The following is a 20,699-nucleotide window of genomic DNA, read 5'->3' as shown; positions in this document are numbered from 1 at the left end:
TATTGAGTAATTCCAGCATTTTCTATTTTTGGCCCACACTGCTGCTACCCATGCTGAGATGGTGCAGTCCACAGCCAGAGCTTGAGGGCCCAGAGCTGTTCGAGCTCATCCTGCAAGGCCATTTGTGGTCTCCCCCATGGAAAGTCAACAGCCTTCCACCAACTTTGCTGCAGCCACTGGCGTAGCATTATGTAGGAGCACTAGAACAGGCAAAGGTATACAGAAGGCAGGCACTAAGGAAATGCACAAGGATGATGAGTTGATTTTTGCATTCAATATGGCATGATTTCTTTTGTAAATTTGGTTTGGAATGTTTATTTTGTGGTGCCTTTTATTTTTGCTTTTGGTCGAGTGGATGCTGTGATGATCAGTGCCAGAGGAAGGTAAGGTGAATGGGGAACTGAGGTTGCAGTTACTGGTGTCGCACTCAGATGAGTCAATTACAGACAGCCTGGGCCTCCTCCCTTACTCTTCCTCCTCCTCCACCTCATGTTCTTGCTCCTCCTCCTGCTACTGAGCTGCTCACTCTATAGCTGGTGGCAAGAGCTATCCATTCATTGTGGTAAGGTTCATGCAGCAGACCATCACGAATCTTGACACCTACTCTGCCAAGTACTGTATGGCTCCTCCATAGTGATGCAGGCAACAGAAGCATTGTTTCAGCATGCCAATGGTCTGCTCGGGCACATTTCTTGTGGCAGCATGGCTCTCATTGTATCTTTGCTGCGCAAGTGCGTGTGGATTGTGCACCAGAGTCATGAGTCATGTTGTCTCAGTTATAGTGCCATGAACTTATCATCGATTGTCATAAAAACCCATCTGGTTCCCTAATGTCTTTTAGGGACAGAAGAAAATCTGTCGTCCTTACCTGGTCTGACCTAAATGTGACTCTAGACCCACAATAATGTGGTTGACTCTTAACTGCCCTCTGAAATGGTCCAGCAAGCCACCCAGTTGTGCCAGACCACTACAGAAAAGTCAAAAAGGAATTAAACCAAATGGACCACCTTGCATCGACTCAGGCACCAGAAACGACAATGGCACACCCAACCCTGCAATGTCCTCCTGACTAACATTTGGGGGCTTCTGCCAAAATTGGGACAGCTGTCCCACAGGCTAGTCAAGCAATAGCCTGACATAGTCATCGTCATAGAATCATACCTTACAGACAATGTCCCAGCCACCGCCATCACCATCCCTAGGTATGTCCTGTCGTACCGGCAGGACAGACCCAGCAGAGGTGGCAGCACAGTGGTGTACAGTCGGGAGGAAGTTGCCCTGGGAGTCCTCAACATTGACTCTGAACCCCATGAGGTGTCATGGCATCAGGTCAAACATGGACAAGAAAACCTCCTACTGATTACCTCCTCATGTCACCCCTCCACCTCCATCATTCCAGTGAAAACAATCCGGGTTTTTCCACCCTCTCCTCATAGCTAATGCCCTCCAGACCTGGCAACATCCTGGTAAACCTCCTCTGTACCCTCTCCAAAGCCTCCACATCCTTCTGGTAGTGTGGCGACCAGAATTGCACGCAATATTCTAAGTGTGGCCTACCTAAGGTTCTGTACAGCTGCAAAATGACTTGCCAATTTTTATACTCTATGCCCCGACCGATGAAGGCAAGCATGCCGTATGCCTTCTTGACTACCTTATCCACCTGCGTTGCCACTTTCAGTGACCTGTGGACCTGTACGCCCAGATCTCTCTGCCTGTCAATACTCCTACGGGTTCTGCCATTTACTGTATACCTCCCACCTGCATTAGACCTTCCAAAATGCATTGCCTCACATTTGTCCGGATTAAACTCCATCTGCCATTTCTCCGCCCAAGTCTCCAACTGATCTATATCCTGCTGTATCCTCTGACAATCCTCATCATTATCCGCAACTCCACCAACCTTTGTGTCGTCCGCAAACTTACTAATCAGACCAGCTACATTTTCCTCCAAATCATTTATATATACTACAAAGAGCAAAGGTCCCAGCACTGATCCCTGCGGAACACCACTAGTCACATCCCTCCATTCAGAAAAACACCCATCCACTGATACCCTCTGTCTTCTATGACCGAGCCAGTTCTGTATCCATCTTGCCAGCTCACCTCTGATCCCGTGTGACTTCACCTTTTGTACCAGTCTGCCATGAGGGACCTTGTCAAAGGCTTTACTGAAGTCCATGTAGATAACATCCACTGCCTTTCCTTCATCAATCATCTTCGTCACTTCCTCAAAAATCTCAATCAAATTAGTAAAACACGACCTCCCCTTCACAAAACCATGCTGTCTCTCGCTAATAAGTTCGTTTGTTTCCAAATGGGAATAAATCCTGTCCCAAATAATCCTCTCTAACAGTTTCCCTACCACTGACGTAAGGTTCACCGGCCTATAATTTCCTGGATTATCCTTGCCACCCTTCTTAAATGTGACAGTCAGAGTAGAAATGAAAGAATAGTCAGGATGAATGTGTGGCTTGAGAGATGGTGCAGGAGGGAGGGGTTCAGATTTTTGGGACATTGGGACCGGTTCTGGGGGAGGTGGGACTATTACAAATTGGACGGTCTACACCTGGGCCGGACTGGAACCAATGTCCTTGGGGGTGCTTTTGTTAACGCTGTTGGGGAGGGTTTAAACTAAGGTGGCAGGGGGATGGGAACCAAATGAGGAGGTCAGTGGACAGTAAGGAGGTAGTAACTAAAGCCTGTAAGGAACTAGATAATGAAGTCAGCGTGACTAAGGAAAAGAGTAGACAGGGAGAAGATGATGAACGCAAAGGGACTGGTGGTCTGAGGTGCATTTGTTTTAATGCAAGAAGTGTAGTAGGTAAGGCAGATGAACTTAGGGCCTGGATTAGTACCTGGGAGTATGATGTTATTGCTATTACTGAGACTTGGTTGAGGGAAGGGCATGATTGGCAACTAAATATCCCAGGATATCGATGCTTCCGGCGGGATAGAGAGGGAGGTAAAAGGGGTGGAGGAGTTGCAGTACTGGTCAAAGAGGATATCACAGCTGTGCTGAAGGAGGGCACGATGGAGGACTCGAGCAGTGAGGCAATATGGGCAGAACTCAGAAATAGGAAGGGTGCAGTAACAATGTTGGGGCTGTACTACAGGCCTCCCAACAGCGAGCGTGAGATAGAGGTACAAATATGTAAACAGATTATGGAAAGATGTAGGAGCAACAGGGTGGTGGTGATAGGAGATTTTAATTTTCCCAACATTGACTGGGATTCACTTAGTGTTAGAGGTCCAGATGGAGCAGAATTTGTAAGGAGCATCCAGGAGGGTTTTCTAGAGCAGTATGTAAATAGTCCAACTCGGGAAGGGGCCATACTGGACCTGGTGTTGGGGAATGAGCCCGGCCAGGTGGTTGAAGTTTCAGTAGGGGACTACTTTGGGAATAGTGATCACAATTCCGTAAGTTTTAGAATACTCATGAACAAAGACGAGAGTGGTCCCAAAGGAAGAGTGCTAAATTGGGGGAAGGCCAACTATACCAAAATTCGGCAGGAGCTGGGGAATGTAGATTGGGAGCAGCTGTTTGAAGGTAAATCCACATTTGATATGTGGGAGGCTTTTAAAGTGAGGTTGATTAGCATGCAGGAGAGACATGTTCCTGTGAAAATGAGGGATAGAAATGGCAAGATTAGGGAACCATGGATGACAGGTGAAATTGTGAGACTAGCTAAGAGGAAAAAGGAAGCATACATAAGGTCTAGGAGGCTGAAGAAAGACGAAGCTTTGAAAGAATATCGGGAATGTAGGACCAATCTGAAACGAGGAATTAAGAGCGGCACAGTGGCGCAGTGGTTAGCACCGCAGCCTCACAGCTCCAGCGACCCGGGTTCAATTCTGGGTACTGCTTGTGTGGAGTTTGCAAGTTCTCCCTGTGTCTGCGTGGGTTTTCTCCGGGTGCTCCGGTTTCCTCCCACATGCCAAAGACTTGCAGGTTGATAGGTTAATTGACCATTATAAATTGCCACTAGTGTAGGTAGGTGGTAGGGAAATATAGGGACAGGTGGGGATGTGGTAGGGATATGGAATTAGTGTAGGATTAGTATAAATGGGTGGTTGATGGTCGGCACAGACTCGGTGGGCCAAAGGGCCTGTTTCAGTGCTGTATCTCTAAACTAAAGAGAGCTAAAAGGGGTCATGAAATATCTTTAGCAAACAGGGTTAAGGAAAATCCCAAAGCCTTTTATTCATATATAAGGAGAAAGAGGGTAACTAGAGAAAGGATTGGCCCACTCAAGGACAAAGGAGGAAAGTTATGCGTGGAGTCAGAGAAAATGGGTGAGATTCTAAATGAGTACTTTGCATCGGTATTCACCGAGGAGAGGGACATGACGGATGTTGAGGTTAAGGACAGATGTTTGATTACTCTAGGTCAAGTCAGCATAAGGAGGGAGGAAGTGTTGGGTATTCTAAAAGGCATTAAGGTGGACAAGTCCCCTGGTCCGGATGGGATCTATCCCAGGTTACTGAGGGAAGCGAGAGGGGAAATAGCTGGGGCCTTAACAGATATCTTTGCAGCATCCTTAAACACGGGTGAGGTCCCGGAGGACTGGAGAATTGCTAATGTTGTCCCCTTGTTTAAGAAGGGTAGCAGGGAAAATCCAGGTAATTATAGACCGGTGAGCCTGACGTCAGTGGTAGGGAAGCTGCTGGAGAAGATACTGAGGGATAGGATCTATTCCCATTTGGAAGAAAATGGGCTTATCAGTGATAGGCAACATGGTTTTGTGCAGGGAAGGTCATGTCTTACCAACTTAATAGAATTCTTTGAGGAAGTGACAAAGTTGATTGATGAGGGAAGGGCTGTCGATGTCATATACATGGACTTCAGTAAGGCGTTTGATAAGGTTCCCCATGGTAGGCTGATGGAGAAAGTGAAGTCGCATGGGGTCTAGGGTGTACTAGCTAGATGGATAAAGAACTGGCTGGGCAACAGGAGACAGAGAGTAGCAGTGGAATGGAGTTTCTCAAAATGGAGACGTGTGACCAGTCGTGTTCCACAGGGATCCGTGCTGGGACCACTGTTGTTTGTGATATACATAAATGATTTGGAGGAAAGTATAGGTGGTCTGATTAGCAAGTTTGCAGACGACACTAAGATTGGTGGAGTAGCAGATAGTGAAGGGGACTGTCAGAGAATACAGCAGAATATAAATAGATTGGAGAGTTGGGCAGAAAAATGGCAGATGGAGTTCAATCAGGGCAAATGCGAGGTGATGCATTTTGGAAGATCCAATTCAAGAGTGAATTATACAGTAAATGGAAAAGTCCTGGGGAAAATTGATGTACAGAGAGATTTGGGTGTTCAGGTCCATTGTTCCCTGAAGGTGGCAACGCAGGTAAATAGAGTGGTCAAGAAGGCATACGGCATGCTTTCCTTCATAGGACGGGGTATTGAGTACAAGAGTTGGCAGGTCATGTTACAGTTGTATAAGACTTTGGTTCGGCCACATTTGGAATACTGCGTGCAGTTCTGGTCGCCACTTTACCAAAAGGATGTAGATGCTTTGGAGAGGGTGCAGAGGAGGTTCACCAGGATGTTGCCTGGTATGGAGGGCGCTAGCTATGAAGAGAGGTTGAGCAGATTAGGATTATTTTCATTAGAAAGACGGAGGTTGAGGGGGGACCTGATTGAGGTGTACAAAATCATGAGAGGTATAGACAGGGTGGATAGCAAGAAGCTTTTTCCCAGAATGGGGGATTCAATTACTAGGGGTCACGAGTTCAAAGTGAGAGGGGAAAGGTTTAGGGGGGATATGCGTGGAAAGTTCTTTACACAGAGGGTGGTGGGTGCCTGGAACGCGTTGCCAGCGGAGGTGGTAGACGCGGGCACGATAGCGTCTTTTAAGATGTATCTAGACAGATACATGAACGGGCAGGAAGCAAAGAGATACAGACCCTTAGAAAATAGGCGACATGTTTAGATAGAGGATCTGGATCGGCGCAGGCTTGGAGGGCCGAAGGGCCTGTTCCTGTGCTGTAATTTTCTTTGTTCTTTGTTCTTTGTTCTTAAACAAAGGAACAACATTGGCAATTCTCCAGTCCTCTGGGACCTCACCTGTAGCCAATGAGGGTGCAAAGATTTCTGTCAAGGCCCCAGCAATTTCCTCCCTTGCCTCCCTCAGTATTCTAGGGTAGATCCCATCAGGCCCTGGGGACTTATCTACCTTAATGCTTTGCAAGACACCCAACACCTCCTCCTTTTTGATAATGAGATGACTGAGACTATCTGCAATCCCTTCCCTCGGCTCATCATCCACCAAGTCCTTCTCTTTGGTGAATACTGATGCAAAGTACTCATTTAGCACCTCGCCCATTTCCTCTGGCTCCACACATAGATTCCCATCTCTGTCCTTGAGTGGGCCAACCCTTTCCCTGGTTACCCTCTTGCTCTTTATATATGTATAAAAGCCCTTGGGATTTTCCTTAATCCTGTTTGCCAATGACTTTTCATGACCCCTTTTAGCCCTCCTAACTCCTTGCTTAAGTTCCCTCCTACTGTCTTTATATTCCTCAAGTGCTTCGTCTGTTCCTCGCCTTCCAGCCCTTACAAATGCTTCCTTTTTCTTTTTGACTAGGCTCACAATATCCCGCGTTATCCAAGCTTCCCGAAACTTGCCAAACTTGTCTTTCTTCCTCACAGGAACATGCTGGTCCTGGATTCTAATCAGCTGACGTTTGAAAGACTCCCACATGTCAGATGTTGATTTACCCTCAAACAGCCGCCCCCAATCTAAATTCTTCAGTTCCTGCTTAATATTGTTATAATTAGCCTTCCCCCAATTTAGCACCTTCACCCGAGGACTACTCTTATCCTTATCCACAAGTACCTTAAAACATATAGAATTATGGTCACTGCTCCCGAAATGCTCCGCCACTGAAACTTCAACCACCTGGCCGGGCTCATTCCGAATACCAGATCCAGAATGGCCCCATCCCTAGTTGGACTATCTACATACTGTTTCAAGAAGCCCTCCTGGATGCTCCTCACAAATTCTGCCCCATCCAAGCCCCTAGCACTAAGTGAGTCCCAGTCAATATAGGGGAAGTTAAAGTCACCCACCACTACAACCCTGTTACCTTTACATCTTTCCAAAATCTGTCTACATATCTGCTCCTCTACCTCCCGCTGGCTGTTGGGAGGCCTGTAGTAAACCCCCAACATCATGACTGCACCCTTCCTATTGCTGAGCTCCACCCATATTGCCTCGCTGCATGACCCCACCGAGGTGTCCTCCCGCAGTACAGCTGTGATATTCTCCTTAACCAGTAATGCAACTCCCCCACCCCTTTTACATCCCCCTTTATCCCGCCTGAAGCTTCTAAAGCCTGGAACATTTAGCTGCCAATCCTGCTCCTCCCTCAACCAAGTCTCTGTAATAGCAACAACATCATAGTTCCAAGTACAAATCCAAGCTCTAAGTTCATCTGCCTTACCTGTTATACTTCTCGCATTGAAACAAATGCACTTCAGACCACCAGTCCCTCTATGCTCAGCAACATCTCCCTGCCTGCTCTTCTTCTTAGTCCTACTGGCCTTATTTACTATGTCCTCCTCATTTATTTCACTAGCTGTCCTACTGCTCTGGTTCCCACCCCCTGCCACACTAGTTTAAACCTTCCCAAGTGACGCTAGCAAACCTTGCAGCCAGGATATTTGTGCCCCTCCAGTTTAGATGCAACCCGTCCTTCTTGTACAGGTCCCATCTGTCCCTGAAGAGAGCCCAATGGTCCTGATATCTGAAACCCTCCCTTCTACACCAGCTGCTCAGCCACATGTTTAGCTGCACTATCTTCCTATTTCTATCCTCACTGGCACGTGGCACAGGGAGTAATCCAAAGATTACAACCCTAGAGGTCCTGTTTTTTAACTTACTACCTAACTCCCTAAACTCCTCCTGCAGGACCTCATCACTCTTCCTGCCTATGTCATTGGTACCGATATGTACCACAACCTCTGGCTGTTCACCCTCCCCCTTCAGAATGCCCCCTGTCCGTTCAGAGACATCCTTGACCATGGCACCAGGGAGGCAACATACCATCCTGGAGTCTCTTTCACGTCCACAGAAGCGCCTATCTGTGCCCCTGACTATAGAGTCCCCTATAACTATTGCTCTTCTGTGCTTTGTCCCTCCCTGCTGAACAACAGTGCCAGCCGTGGTGCCACTGCTCTGGCTGCTGCTGTTTTTCCCTGATAGGCCATCCCCCCCAACAGTATCCAAAACGGTATACTTGTTAGAGAGGGGGATAGCCACAGGGGATTCCTGCACTGACTGCCTGCCCCTTCTAGCAGTCACCCATCTATCTGCCTGCACCTTGGGTGTAACCACTTCTCTAAAACTCCTGTCTATGACGCTTTCTGCCACCTGCATGCTCCTAAGTGCATCCAGTTGCCGCTCCAACCAATCCATGCGGTCTGTGAGGAGCTGCAACTGGGTACACTTCCTGCAGATGTAGTCGTCCGGAACGCTGGAAGCATCACGGACCTCCCACATCTCACAGGTGAAGCAATTCACCCCTCTGACTGACATTTCTAACAGTAATTAATAAATTAATTTAAAATAAATAAATGATTATTAAATCCTTACTAAATTATGATACACTTAACTATGTGGTCCCTAGTGCTAGATTTCTACAATAAATACTAAATGCTATCTAAATATCCTACACCCTCTCTGACATTTTCTACATTGACAATGCTTTGTAAATGCAGATTGTTGTACCTTACAATGGAAGAACAGTATGAATCTGTATTTTTATTGTAAAATAGGCATGCTGCATTAAAATGATTTAAATATTAATTGTATATTATATTATATTATAAGCTAATATTTCTAATGCATATTGCTGTAAACATTATTTTAGGAAAGCTCTAACAGAATAAAAGAAATAATACCGTTCAAATTTGTCACTGGCATATTTTGGTTATCAGTACTAACCTTTGGACCAGGATATCCTATTCCTGGAATACCAACTGGTCCTGGTGGTCCTGGAAGGCCAGAATCACCCTGAAAAACATGTTCAAACTCATATTAATGATATTACGTAAAGAACCAGTAATAATGCATATGAGAAATACAACTGAGGAAATCATTAACTGTCTACAGTCGGCCAATTTTATCCATTTTCCTTATGATCAGCTAAATAAGATTTCCTGAAAGATGTGCAATACTTTCAAATAAAAGGATTATCTTCCTTTGATCTGGCCATTTCAATCTCAAAATTCCTCAGTTATGCCTCTAACCCCACCAAAGATCATGGGTTAAGGGAGGAAGGGCCACAAGGAGCAGGCCTTTGGTGGGTTGGAGATGTGTCTGCTAACCCCTCCCCATCCCATTGAAGACAACAGAAATGATAGCTAAATCTTGCTAGCCTGGCGATGGTACCTAGCATACACAGCCCCCCACCACCAACCCCGTACCCCCAGTAGATCCTACTCCCAGTGGATCCTGTGTCAAGGGACTACTTGGAAAAGAAAATTCTGCCTAATCTGCAGCGGTTCAGAGGCCAATCCCAGTCTGGACCCCAGCTGGACTCCACTTCAGCCAGGTGTCAAGACAATATACCTGGTATGTCCAGGCCAGCTAGGTGCCAACTACAGGCTTGCGAGTGGGAACTCTTGATTTAAGGGTCCCTACCATTGGCCCTGCTCACTTACAGTAATGGCCTTGTAGAGAGGGTAGAGGCTCCATCCCATATGGCCAATCAGGAGCTCTGATACAAGGAAAGGACTAGGTGTACCTGGGTCCCATTTCATCAGGATCCCACCGCAATTAAGGTGGGAAGTTAAGTGTACCATCACTGAGACACCCTAAATGGTAATCTCCTCTGTATTTGCTAAAATTGGTGCTGCTATTACTTACTTTACCACCAGAGGATAAGACTGAACTTGTGTCCTCCCTGTGGGAGACATATATTAGGCAATATTGATTCAGTTGCCCGTTCTACATCGCTCTCAATTTTCATTTCCATTGACTTCAATGTGTAGTGTACCAAGTAAAGTTGTGCATTTCTGGAAGTGTGCTAAAAGGGAGAAAATAACAGAGACTGCACTCAAAGGAAATTAACTGCCTACATCTCAAAAGTTTTTGAATACTTCCAGATCCCTATACATTTTCAACAATGATCAGCTAAATTTTTTTCCTCCCTAACTCATGAGTATTGAGGCCATCTGTAGCACACCAAAGACTATCAGCTTAACACTGAACAGAAATCAAACTTGTCAGCCTTTCTCATCTGCATGACACACCACCTCACAGTGTACCTATCCACTGCAGCATACAAAGAGACAAATCTGATCAATGGTTCTAAACATAAAAGCCGTGTAAGTACTAGCAATATCTCTACCAGTAAAGACTTTAGGATGTGAAATGGAACAGTTGTCCTCTCTCTTTCTTTTGAAACAATGATAGTCTCTAAAGAAATTACAGGTGGCTAGTCCCAGACTAGTTTCTAATGTGTATGGAGTCTACTGTATGAAACTTTAATTACATTAATTTGAGAATCTTGATTTAAAAGGTTACATGGCAAGAACATTTTGAAAATGAGAAATTTGAATTAATATACTCCTTTGTAAATTTATCATGTTACTTAGTTTACTATAAAGCAATCTAGCTCCACCTTGTGTTACCTGGCTGGGAAAGGGTTTAACTGTTGCCACTTGAACAGCAGAATGCTAAATGTTCATCTTTCAACATGATAAGCACAAATATAGATTTACCTTTGATCCAGGAAATCCTTTACCATCTTCCCCGGGGTCACCATGTGGACCTGGCAGTCCTTGTACACCCTAAAATAAAATTATAAAAAAACTCTTACTCATGGAGAGGTTAAAATATTTTACTAAATACATCATTACGTGACAATTATATGTGACAGCTGAAGAAATCTAGATTGTTAAAATATTGTCTAACTGGTAATTTTAGCAAGACTTCTGGGAACACATTAACGATTGCTTTTAATCCAAATAATAAACATTTCAGCATTAACAACAGACAACTGAGGATTCAGTTCAATATCTACTCCTTGGCTGGTATACTAATATCTGTTGGTTAGTAAGCATATTTTTATCGCACTACCTTGTGTATCTCAATGCTGAGGAATAATAATACTTATCAGGTTTTCCAAGCAACAACAATATTTTGCAGTCAGCACTTTGCATTCCAATGGTGTGACAGTATGTGTTCAACATAAATAAAGTATCTACTGGTGGAGGCCTTTTGCTAATTTCCAATCAGAAATACCTTGTTGAGTATCTTCAATTTTGCATATAGTTCTCTGTATGTTCAAGAATAAGAATATGACAAAACGTATGGAAAGAATTTTTACCTTGTTATTCAAGAATATGTGTAACTTTTTTCCTTAAGCTTCCCTGGTTTCACTTCCATTTACCATCCTTCCTCTCTAGCTGGGAACTCCTGAGCCACCACCATGGTCACTACAGATGCTTCTCTAGTTAGTGATCAACCAATAGGAAAGGGACTCTACCAGCTCTTATTCTCTCCAGATTTGTTTCTCTCACATTCTATCTCTTTCATTGTCTCCTGTTTCTTTCTATTTTTTATTGTTAGTATTTATTTTTTCATTTTTGTTGTCTACAATTGCATCCCTTCCCCTCATGAAGGCATTGGTCCCTCACCAGAGAAGTCTTCTTCTGGTAACTCGCATCATGGGGAGGGGAGGCATTATTTTGATGTAACCTTGAAGCCCAATCCTGACGTCGCATTTCTATGTAGGGAACTCTGGTTATTGATCAGCAGCAGACACTCTGACCAGTTTTACCATCAGTAATACAGGGACGCTGAGCTTAATCATAGCACTCATACAGTAACCTCGGTTGAGATCATTGAGATCAGTTAACTCAGTATAGACCAGGACTGACCATGCCAAGGTGGGACCATCCTGGATTTTATGGAAATTGGGAGAACTCCTGATTTCCTTTTGCTCCTTCTTTCATTGTTTCTCCCCTAATTCTTCATAATTCTACTCTTTCATTGTTTCCCACTTTCTTCTGTTCATTGTGTAATGATTTCCTTAGTCTGTCCTTGCACCTACCTGGTCTCCTCTCTGATGAGTTAACTGGCTGAAAACCCAAGGAGTTAATGGCTACACTATCTTCCACATGCAGGAGGAACCAATAGTTATTTTAAAATAGCCACAAAGTATTCACCACAATCATTGTAAGATTGAGAATCAGAGAATTCTGGAAGCCCTTTTGGTATTTTGAAACTCTGAAATTCTTGGTGGTTATTTTTAAAGTGAGCAGATCAGTAACTATATAAATCTAATAGACTGCTAAGTTTTGACAACTTTCGTTGTCAAAAATATCAGGATGATTTTCTTATTATATCTGGGGGTTACTGGAAGAGGAAGCTTAGGCAACTTTTTTGAAGACTTTCCAAAACTATTCAAGCGGGTTTCCAACGGGTATATGAAAGTGACATGGACTAATTCTTTTCAGAATACTGCATTCCTTTCCAGAAATATTTGCTTTCAGTATGACATTTTCAAACTTAAACATCCACTCCCACCACCCCAGTGCACCATGGCTGCAGTGTATACTATCTACAGGATGCACTGCAGCAACTCGTCAAGGCTTCTTTGACGGCACTTCTGAAACTCGTGACTTTCACCACTTAGAAGGACAAGGACAGCAAGTGCATGAGTACACCATCATATCTATGTTACACACCATCCTGACTTGGACATATAGCAGCATTCCTTCATTGTTGTTAGATCAAAATCCTGGAACTTGATATTTAACATAGCATTGTGAGAGCACCTTCACCACACAGAATGCAGCAGTTCAAGAAGGCCCACCACTACCTTCTCAAGGGCAACTGGGGATGAGAAATAAGTGCTGATCTAACCAGTGATGCCACATCTTAAGAATGATTAAAAAGAAAAAGTGCAGTCCCAAACTCAGCGCAGGAATAATTGTGAACAACCTGCATTCTCTCTTATTTTGGCATATTGGTAAACTTCCTTTATTTAATTATAGATTCCTATCAAATATAGATACAGGAAAACAGAACACCTAGAAACCTACAAAGCTTTTCACTGCAATTTTCTTGTCCACTTTAAAGGTGGCCACTCCAAATTTGATCAAATTTGTGCAATTTTCAAAATTGCATATTTTGTCAGAAAATTTTAGCAGCAATCAGATTACTTCCCTTGAAATGGGCCACTTTAATCACAGTGCTGTTTCACCCTAGGTCTAGCTACTCAATCTTGTTACTCATATCCGAATCTCCCCAGAACAGGAAATTGGCACAGCCAATGGAATATCAGCAATGGCTGATTGTGTGCATACATCGAGAAATCATGATTTACAATACATTGAAAACCTTGGGGGTTCATCTGTGATTTCCTAATATGCATTCTTGGGACACATAACCCAGCTGTGCTTTACAAGTTGCCTGTCTGTGAACACTCAGCAAAGGTTAAAGAAAATATTCCATTAAAGCCACTATTTACCTGAGGGCCGGGATAACCTTCTCCTTTAGATCCAGGTGGTCCAGGTAATCCAGTAGCACCACGATATCCCTAAAAAAGATGAAATGAATAGCAGATATCATTCAAAAATCACAAAATAATAAATAACAGGGCTTAATAAAAATTTTAAAAAGTAAAATAAGGCCATGGTCATGCAGGCCCCCACCTGCAAAGAATAAGGCACATTAATTTCACCACATGAACATTAAACTTCAAATTGTTGCTGGGAAGAAAAGAGGGCCTATTACAAGGAATTGCCAAGCCCCTAGCCGGAAAGACATTTTTGCCTACTAGCAGACAGTGTTGAAACAAAGGAACCAGTCCCTGCTCCCAATACACAGAACGGACGTGGTCAGACCAGTTTAGTCACATGACTAACTGGCTGTTGCAGAGTTTTGAACTGAGAGTTTTAAATTGGAGAAACAGTGTGTTTGAAGACAGAAAGCTCCTGCCTCCTGGATTGAGAACATCTCTCTCCTGTCTGCTCCCATCTCTTTCTCACCAGCTTTGGAATCCATTGAAGATGCACGAACCCCAAAAGAGAAAAGTTTCCTACAGTGAACAAGGTTCAGGAAGAATACTGGGCCCCAATGAAAAGCAAGAATTACCTACAAGCAAGAATTACCTACAAAAGGACTCTACAGTGAGCTCGAAGTACAGTAACAAGAAACTCTTCAGATATTGCCTCAAACCTCTCCACTTTATTTTTTTTCTGCTCTTTTCTGTCCTATCTGCATGTGTGCATTGCTTATGCATGCTAGCGTGGGCGCGTCATGTATCCATAAGCGTTAACCGAATTTAAGTTTAAGTTTTAATAAATTTCACTTTTCTTCTTTAAACCTAAGAAAGCCTGTTTGTGCTCATTTCTTTGCGTTATAATTGGAAAGCGGTGAACAAGGATTCACCAAAGGGGAGCTCAAAACACGGTGTGTTTAAAATTTAATCCTGTTACAGTAAGACCAGGTGAAGGCTGAAAGGGACCCCTAGATACCTTTCTCACCTGGTCGTAACACCATTAAAAGAAATCTATAAACAATGGTCCGCTAAAATCTTGCAAACATTTGTCTCTAGGTTTATTAGAGAAAATAATACAAACAGACAACACACTGATGTGCAGGCTATCGGAAACCATGCGTTACAATTGCTAAGCTCAGTCGCAGGGTGTTTAGCTCTCCCTAACTTTTGTGACAATGACCTTGCATTTATCCTCAGTGAAAAGGCCATTACATCATGTCCTGCATTCCATGGTTTACACTAACTTACATCAGCTCAGTATTAGAAAGACATGTTAACGACGATGGTGTGAGTGCATGAAAATTTCATGGCCATACTCCTCTACGTTTATGGTGACCTTAAGGCAGTAATACCTATAAGCTTATCTAAAGGATGTTGAAGCTACACAAAGAGCAGGCTCTATCTATCTGTACCAGTCATAGAGGCCTTGAATGTCTGAGCTTATTTTTGAACATTTTCCAGAATGCTATTGTAAGGAGATTCAGAAAAAGCTGTCTGTTACAAAATTGAGTCTTTAACATAACATGGATAGTTTAATGCAGCCTGTCCTACTAGAATTCCTAGTAGCTTCTCCTCTTACAGGCCTGAGAGAAGCTTCACATACTAGCTGAATTTTACCCCGACAGTGGGGTCCCAACGATGGGCTGGAAGGCAGAGGGCGACACTGCCTTGACCCTGTTTTGGACCTCTAGCCAAATTCCACTACAGGCAGTCAATTAACTTCTTGCCATCGAGGTTCCCATCCCTTTAAAGATGGGGATCCTGCTTCCAAGAACGGCCACCGGGAGTGGTGGCCACTGCTGGTACTAAAGGAGGCCCAGGAGCAGGACCAGCGCTGGAGCCCTGGACCTCGGGTAAGTGAGGCATGCTTGCCGAGGCCAGTTCGGCAGGTCCCGGTGAGGGTAGGGGAGTGGGTGGTTGTTGATGTCAGAGGTGGGAGCTTTGTTTGCAGAGGGGTGGCCTTTTCCGCCTAGGGCCTTCTGTGGGCCACAGATTGCCCATGAAGGAGGGCCCCACCCACCCCAGCCCACAGGAAGGCTGCCTTTTTTTTACTGGACGGTACTCCTCACATGGCAGAGCCATTCCCTGCCATGGGGAGAGGCCCTAAGTTGCCTTTAATTGGCCACTTAGGGCCTCAATTGGCCTCTGAGCAGGACGGCTGCCCCGGACTAAATTCCTAGGCATCGGGAAGGCAATGAGCACTCCATCCCTCACCTTCCCACGTAATTCTATGGCTCCCCTGCCTCCGTTTCCCTCTCTCGGGGGCTCATAAAATTCATCCCACTATCTCATTAACATCTTTATCCATCTGTTACTGCAGCCTTCATTTCATTTGTCTAATATTACATATCATGGACTGAATTTAGTGAACACATCTTCCTTCACTGGACCCAGATGCAAGCCACATGCAAGCCCCAAGCCCATCACGGTTCCCGGAGGCAGACCCAGAAATGGGTGCCATCACCGCTCATCATGTACTCTCCTCCAGGCTGCAAGGGAAATGCAGGAGGTCCTCTTTCCAAAGGGATGGCAAGAAGATGTCCTACCACCTGACCAAGCAAGCCTGGATGGAGATCGCAGAGGAGATCAGCAGATGTGGGGTCACCCAACGGAACTGGGTCCAGTGAAGGAAGAAGGTCAATGACCTAATTTGTTCTGCCGAGATGAGTGCTCCATACCTCTCTCCTCTTTGGGGCTTGCCTGTGGCTAAGCAGGAGGCGGCGCGACATGAGGAGGGAGTCACCACAAAGGTGATAGCAAATGTTTTAGGCATCACCACATCTTGACAGATGCATGGATACATCTTGGTGACAGGCCACCTTCTTTCACAGCTCAGCCCAATGACATCCCATCAGAGCAGACATGGGGAGGAGCCATGTAGGAAACCCTATCTGGGGGCGAGGGGCAGAACTGTTCTCTTGCTCTTCCTGCGAAGCCTTACTATGTCCCTCTTTCCACTTGCAGGACAAACAACCCATAACTCCAGGAAGACCTCACAGACTGGCAGAGGACTAGCCGATATCCACCTCTTTCTGAGGAGGAGCCACTGGAGCTAGCGGGAGCCCAGGGCGGCCACACAATAGCAGATGGTGAGACTAGAGTCTTGCACGAGAGAGCGAAGATTGTCTTCAATCGCAATCCACCATACTTCTAGAAATCCACAACACGTATAGTTGGCATGAGAAGATCTGAACAGCCTAACCCACAGATGTTTGTGCTCTCTCATGCAGGTCATTGTTCGCAGGAGGCTCCAGCTGAAGGGGGGCAGCCTTCAACCTCTGGAGAGGAGCAGTCAGAGGATGCACCATCTCATGGCCCTCCTGCACCTTTCACCTCGGTGGTTTTGCGCTCAGCCTTAGATTCAGGGTCACAACCTGGTGAGAGCACCACACACACACCCAAGCAGCTGGCTGAGGCTGAGACTGCCAAGGCCTCTGACAGTAGGAGGACTGTGGGTGGCCAGGCCCATGCTGAGCCTCAGGGTGATGACGAGCCTCTGGTGTTGACAGCACAGGGCAAGCTGGAGTTGCAGAGAGGGGTAAGGCAAAATCTGGCGGAGCTGCCAGAGGCAATGCACAGCCCATGAGCAGATGATGGAGGAGTCCATACATGCCATGAGTGCTACTATGTCTCAGGCATGTGAGCGCATGGCTTCCTCCATTGAGAGATTGGCAACCCTCAGGAAAGCCAGATCACACAAATGTGCACTGACCTGCACACCACTGCCTTGGCCATGAGCTCAATGCAGCAGCGGCAAGGCAAGAGAAGGATGAGGCCCCTGGATTCTTCTCCTGCTCCTCATCCTTCTCTGGTGAGCAGGGAGGTTCATGAGCCTCGAAAGGGAGGAGAAGAGGCTGACCTCCACAGCTGGGCTCCCCTCAAAGCTCTCTGAGTGTGGAAAGTGGCTTCTCAGCCCCTCCACCAGTGAGCCCAGCTCCACTAGCCGCAGCACATCCAGTCATGAGTAGTGGTGGACAATTAAACAACTGACAGGAGAAATGAAACCAGACGGACCACCCAGCATCGACCTGGGCAACGGGAAAACCAGCCCTGTCGACCCTGCAAGGTCTTCCTTACTAAGATCAGGGGGTTTGTGCCAAAGTTGGGAGAGCTGTCCCACAGACTAGTCAAGCAACAGCCTGACATAGTCATACTCACGGAATCATATCTTACAGACAATGTCCCTGACCCTGCCATCACCATCCCCAGGTATGTCCTGTCCCACCGGCAGGACAGACCCACCAGAGGTGGTGGCACAGTGGTATACTGTAGGGAGGGAGTTGCCCTGGGAGTCCTCAACATCGACTCCGGACCCCATGAAGTCTCATGGCATCAGGTCAAACATGGGCAAGGTAACCTCCTACTGATTACCACCTACTGCCCTCCCTCAGCTGATGACTCAGTACTCTTCCATGTTGAACACCACTTGGAGGAAGCACTGAGGGTGGCAAGGGCACAAAATGTACTCTGGGTGGGGGATTTCAATGTCCATCACCAAGAGTGGCTCGGTAGCACCACTACTGACCGAGCTGGTCGAGTCCTAAAGGACATAGCTGCTAGACTGGGTCTGCGGCAGGTGGTGGGGGAACCAACACGAGGGAAAAACATACTTGACTTCATCCTCACCAATCTGCCTGCTGCAGATGCTTCTGTCCATGACTGTATTGGTAGGAGTGACCATCGCACAGTCCTTGTGGAGATGAAGTCCTGTCTTCACATTGAGGATAGCATCCATCCTGTTGTGTGGCATTATCACCGTGCTAAATGGGATAGATTTCGAACAGATCTAGCAATGCAAAACTGGGCATCCATGAGGCGCTGTGGGCCATCAGCAGCAGCAGAATTGTACTCAACCACAGTCTGTAACCTCAAGGCCCGGCATATCCCCTCTCTACCATTACCATCAAGCCAGGAGACCAACCCTGGTTCAATGAAGAGTGCAGGAGGGCATGCCAGGAGCAGCACCAGGCATACCTCAAAATGAGGTGTCAATCTGGTGAAGCTACAACCCAGGACTACTTGCATGCCAAACTGTGTAAGCAGCATGCAATAGACAGAGCTAAGCGATCCCATAACCAATGGATTAGATCTAAGCTCTGCAGTCCTGCCACATCCAGCCGTGAATGGTGGTGGACAATTCAACAACTAACTAACATCTACAAGATGCACTGCAGCAATGCACCAAGGCTCCTTAGACAGCACCTTCCAAACCCACGACCTCTACCAACTAGAAGGACAAGGGCAGCAAATACATGGGAACACCACCATCTGCAAGTTCCCCTCCAAGTCACACACCATCCTGACTTGGAACTATATCACCGTTCCTTCACTATCTCTGGGTCAAAATCCTGGAACTCGCTTCCTAACAGCACTGTGGGAATACCTACCCCAAATGGACTGCAGCGGTTCAAGAAGGCAGCTCACCACCACCTTCTCAAGGGCAATTAGGGAAGGGCAATAAATGCTGGCCTGGCCTGCGTCGCCCACATCTCATGAATGAATAAAAAAAAGGAGGCTTCACGAACATCCCCATCCTCAATGATGGGGGAGCACAGCACATCGGTGCAAAAGACAAGCCTGAAGCATTTGCATTCATCTTCAGCCAGAGGTGCCAAGTGGATGATCCATCTCGGCCTCCTACTGAGATCCCCAGCATCACAGATGCCTGTCTTCAGCCAATCCAAGTCACTCCACGTGATATCAAGAAACAGCTGAAGGCACTAGATATTGTATAGGTTATGGGCCCTGATTAGGTTCCGGCAATAGTACTGAAGACTTGTGCTCCAGAACCAGCTGCACCCCTGGCCAAGCTGTTCCAGTACAGCTACAACACTGGCATCTACCCGTAAATGTGGAAAATTTCCCAGGTATGCCCAGTGCACAAAAAACAGGACAAATCCAACCCTGCCAATTACCGTCATATCAGTCTACTCTCGATCATCAGCAAAGTGATGGAAGGGGTCGTCCACAGTGCTATCAAGTGGCACTTTCTCAGTAATAACCTGCTCACTGATACTCAGTTTGGGTTCCGCCAGGGCCACTTGGTTCCTGACCTCAGTACAGCCTTGGTCCAAACTTGGACAAAAGAGCTGAACTCCAGAGGTGAAGTGAGAGTACCTGCCTTTGACATTCAGGCAGCATTTGACCGAGTATGGCATCAAGGAGTCCTGGCAAAACTGGAGTCAATGGGAATCAGGGCGAAAACACTCTGCTTGTTGGAGTCATACCTAGTGTAAAGGAAGTTGGTTGTGGTTGTTGGAGGTCAATCATCTCAGCCCCAGGACATCACTGCACGAGTTCCTCAGGGTAGTGTCCTAGGCCCAACCATCTTCAGCTGCTTCATCAATGACCTTCCCTCCATCATAAGGTCAGAAGTGGGGATGTTCGCTAATGATTGCACAATGTTCAGCACCATTCGCGACTCCTCAGATACTGAAACAACCCGTGCCCATATGCAGTAAGACCTGGACAACATCCAGGCTTGAGCTGATAAGTGGCAAGTAACATTTGCGCCACACAAGTGCCAGGCAATGACTATCTCAAATAAGAGATAATCTAACCATCTCCCCTTGTCATTCAATGGCATTACCATCGCTGAATCCCCCACTATCAACATCCTGGGGGTCACCATTGACCAGAAACTGAAATGGTCCAGCCACATAAATGCTGTGGCTGCAAGACCAGGTCAGATGCTAGGAATTCTGCAGTGAGTACAAGGCACAAGTCAAGAGTGTGATGGAATACTCTACACTTGGTTGGATGGGTGCAGCTCCAACAACACTCAAGAAGCTCGACACCATCCAGGACAAAGCAGCCGCTTGATTGGCACCCCAGCCACCACCTTCAACATTCACTTCTTCCTCCACCGATGCACAGTGGCAGCAGTGTGTACCATCTACAAGATGCACTGCAGCAACTCACCAAGACTCCTGCAACAGCACCTTCCAAACCCACAACCTCTACCACCTAGAAGGAAAAGGGTAACAGGTACATGGGAACACCACCACCTCCAAGTTCCCCTCCAAGCCACACACCACCTTGACTTGGAACTATATTGCCGTTCCTTCACTGTCGCTGGGTCAAAATCCCAAACTCCTTCCTAAAAGCACTACTGGTGTACCTGCACCCCAAGGACTGCAGTGGTTCAAGAAAGCAGCTCATCACTACCTTCTCAA

At 46.1% G+C, this 20,699-nt stretch overlaps 1 protein-coding gene across 4 annotated transcripts in view; it reads right to left on the bottom strand.

Annotated features, from left to right (window-relative positions):
* LOC137346255 (collagen alpha-1(XXVIII) chain-like) overlaps positions 1-20,699 on the bottom strand; it is a 311,231-nt gene that overhangs the window by 45,705 nt on the left and 244,827 nt on the right. For all 4 annotated transcript variants that reach the window (XR_010968689.1, XR_010968688.1, XR_010968690.1 and 1 more), the window contains exons 24-26: positions 13,492-13,560; positions 10,736-10,804; positions 8,955-9,023 (exon numbers count right to left, since the gene is read on the bottom strand). Coding sequence is in view for 1 of the 4 variants with exons in the window: in XM_068009727.1 (XP_067865828.1) it covers positions 8,955-9,023; positions 10,736-10,804; positions 13,492-13,560 (207 nt within the window). In the remaining 3 variants the exon portion in view is untranslated. The remainder of the gene's footprint in view (positions 1-8,954; positions 9,024-10,735; positions 10,805-13,491; positions 13,561-20,699) is intronic.

The sequence above is a fragment of the Heterodontus francisci genome, chromosome 2 (genome assembly GCF_036365525.1).
Source record: "Heterodontus francisci isolate sHetFra1 chromosome 2, sHetFra1.hap1, whole genome shotgun sequence".
Classification (NCBI taxonomy): Eukaryota; Metazoa; Chordata; class Chondrichthyes; order Heterodontiformes; family Heterodontidae; genus Heterodontus; species Heterodontus francisci.
This window is presented reverse-complemented; position numbering and strand designations above follow the sequence as displayed.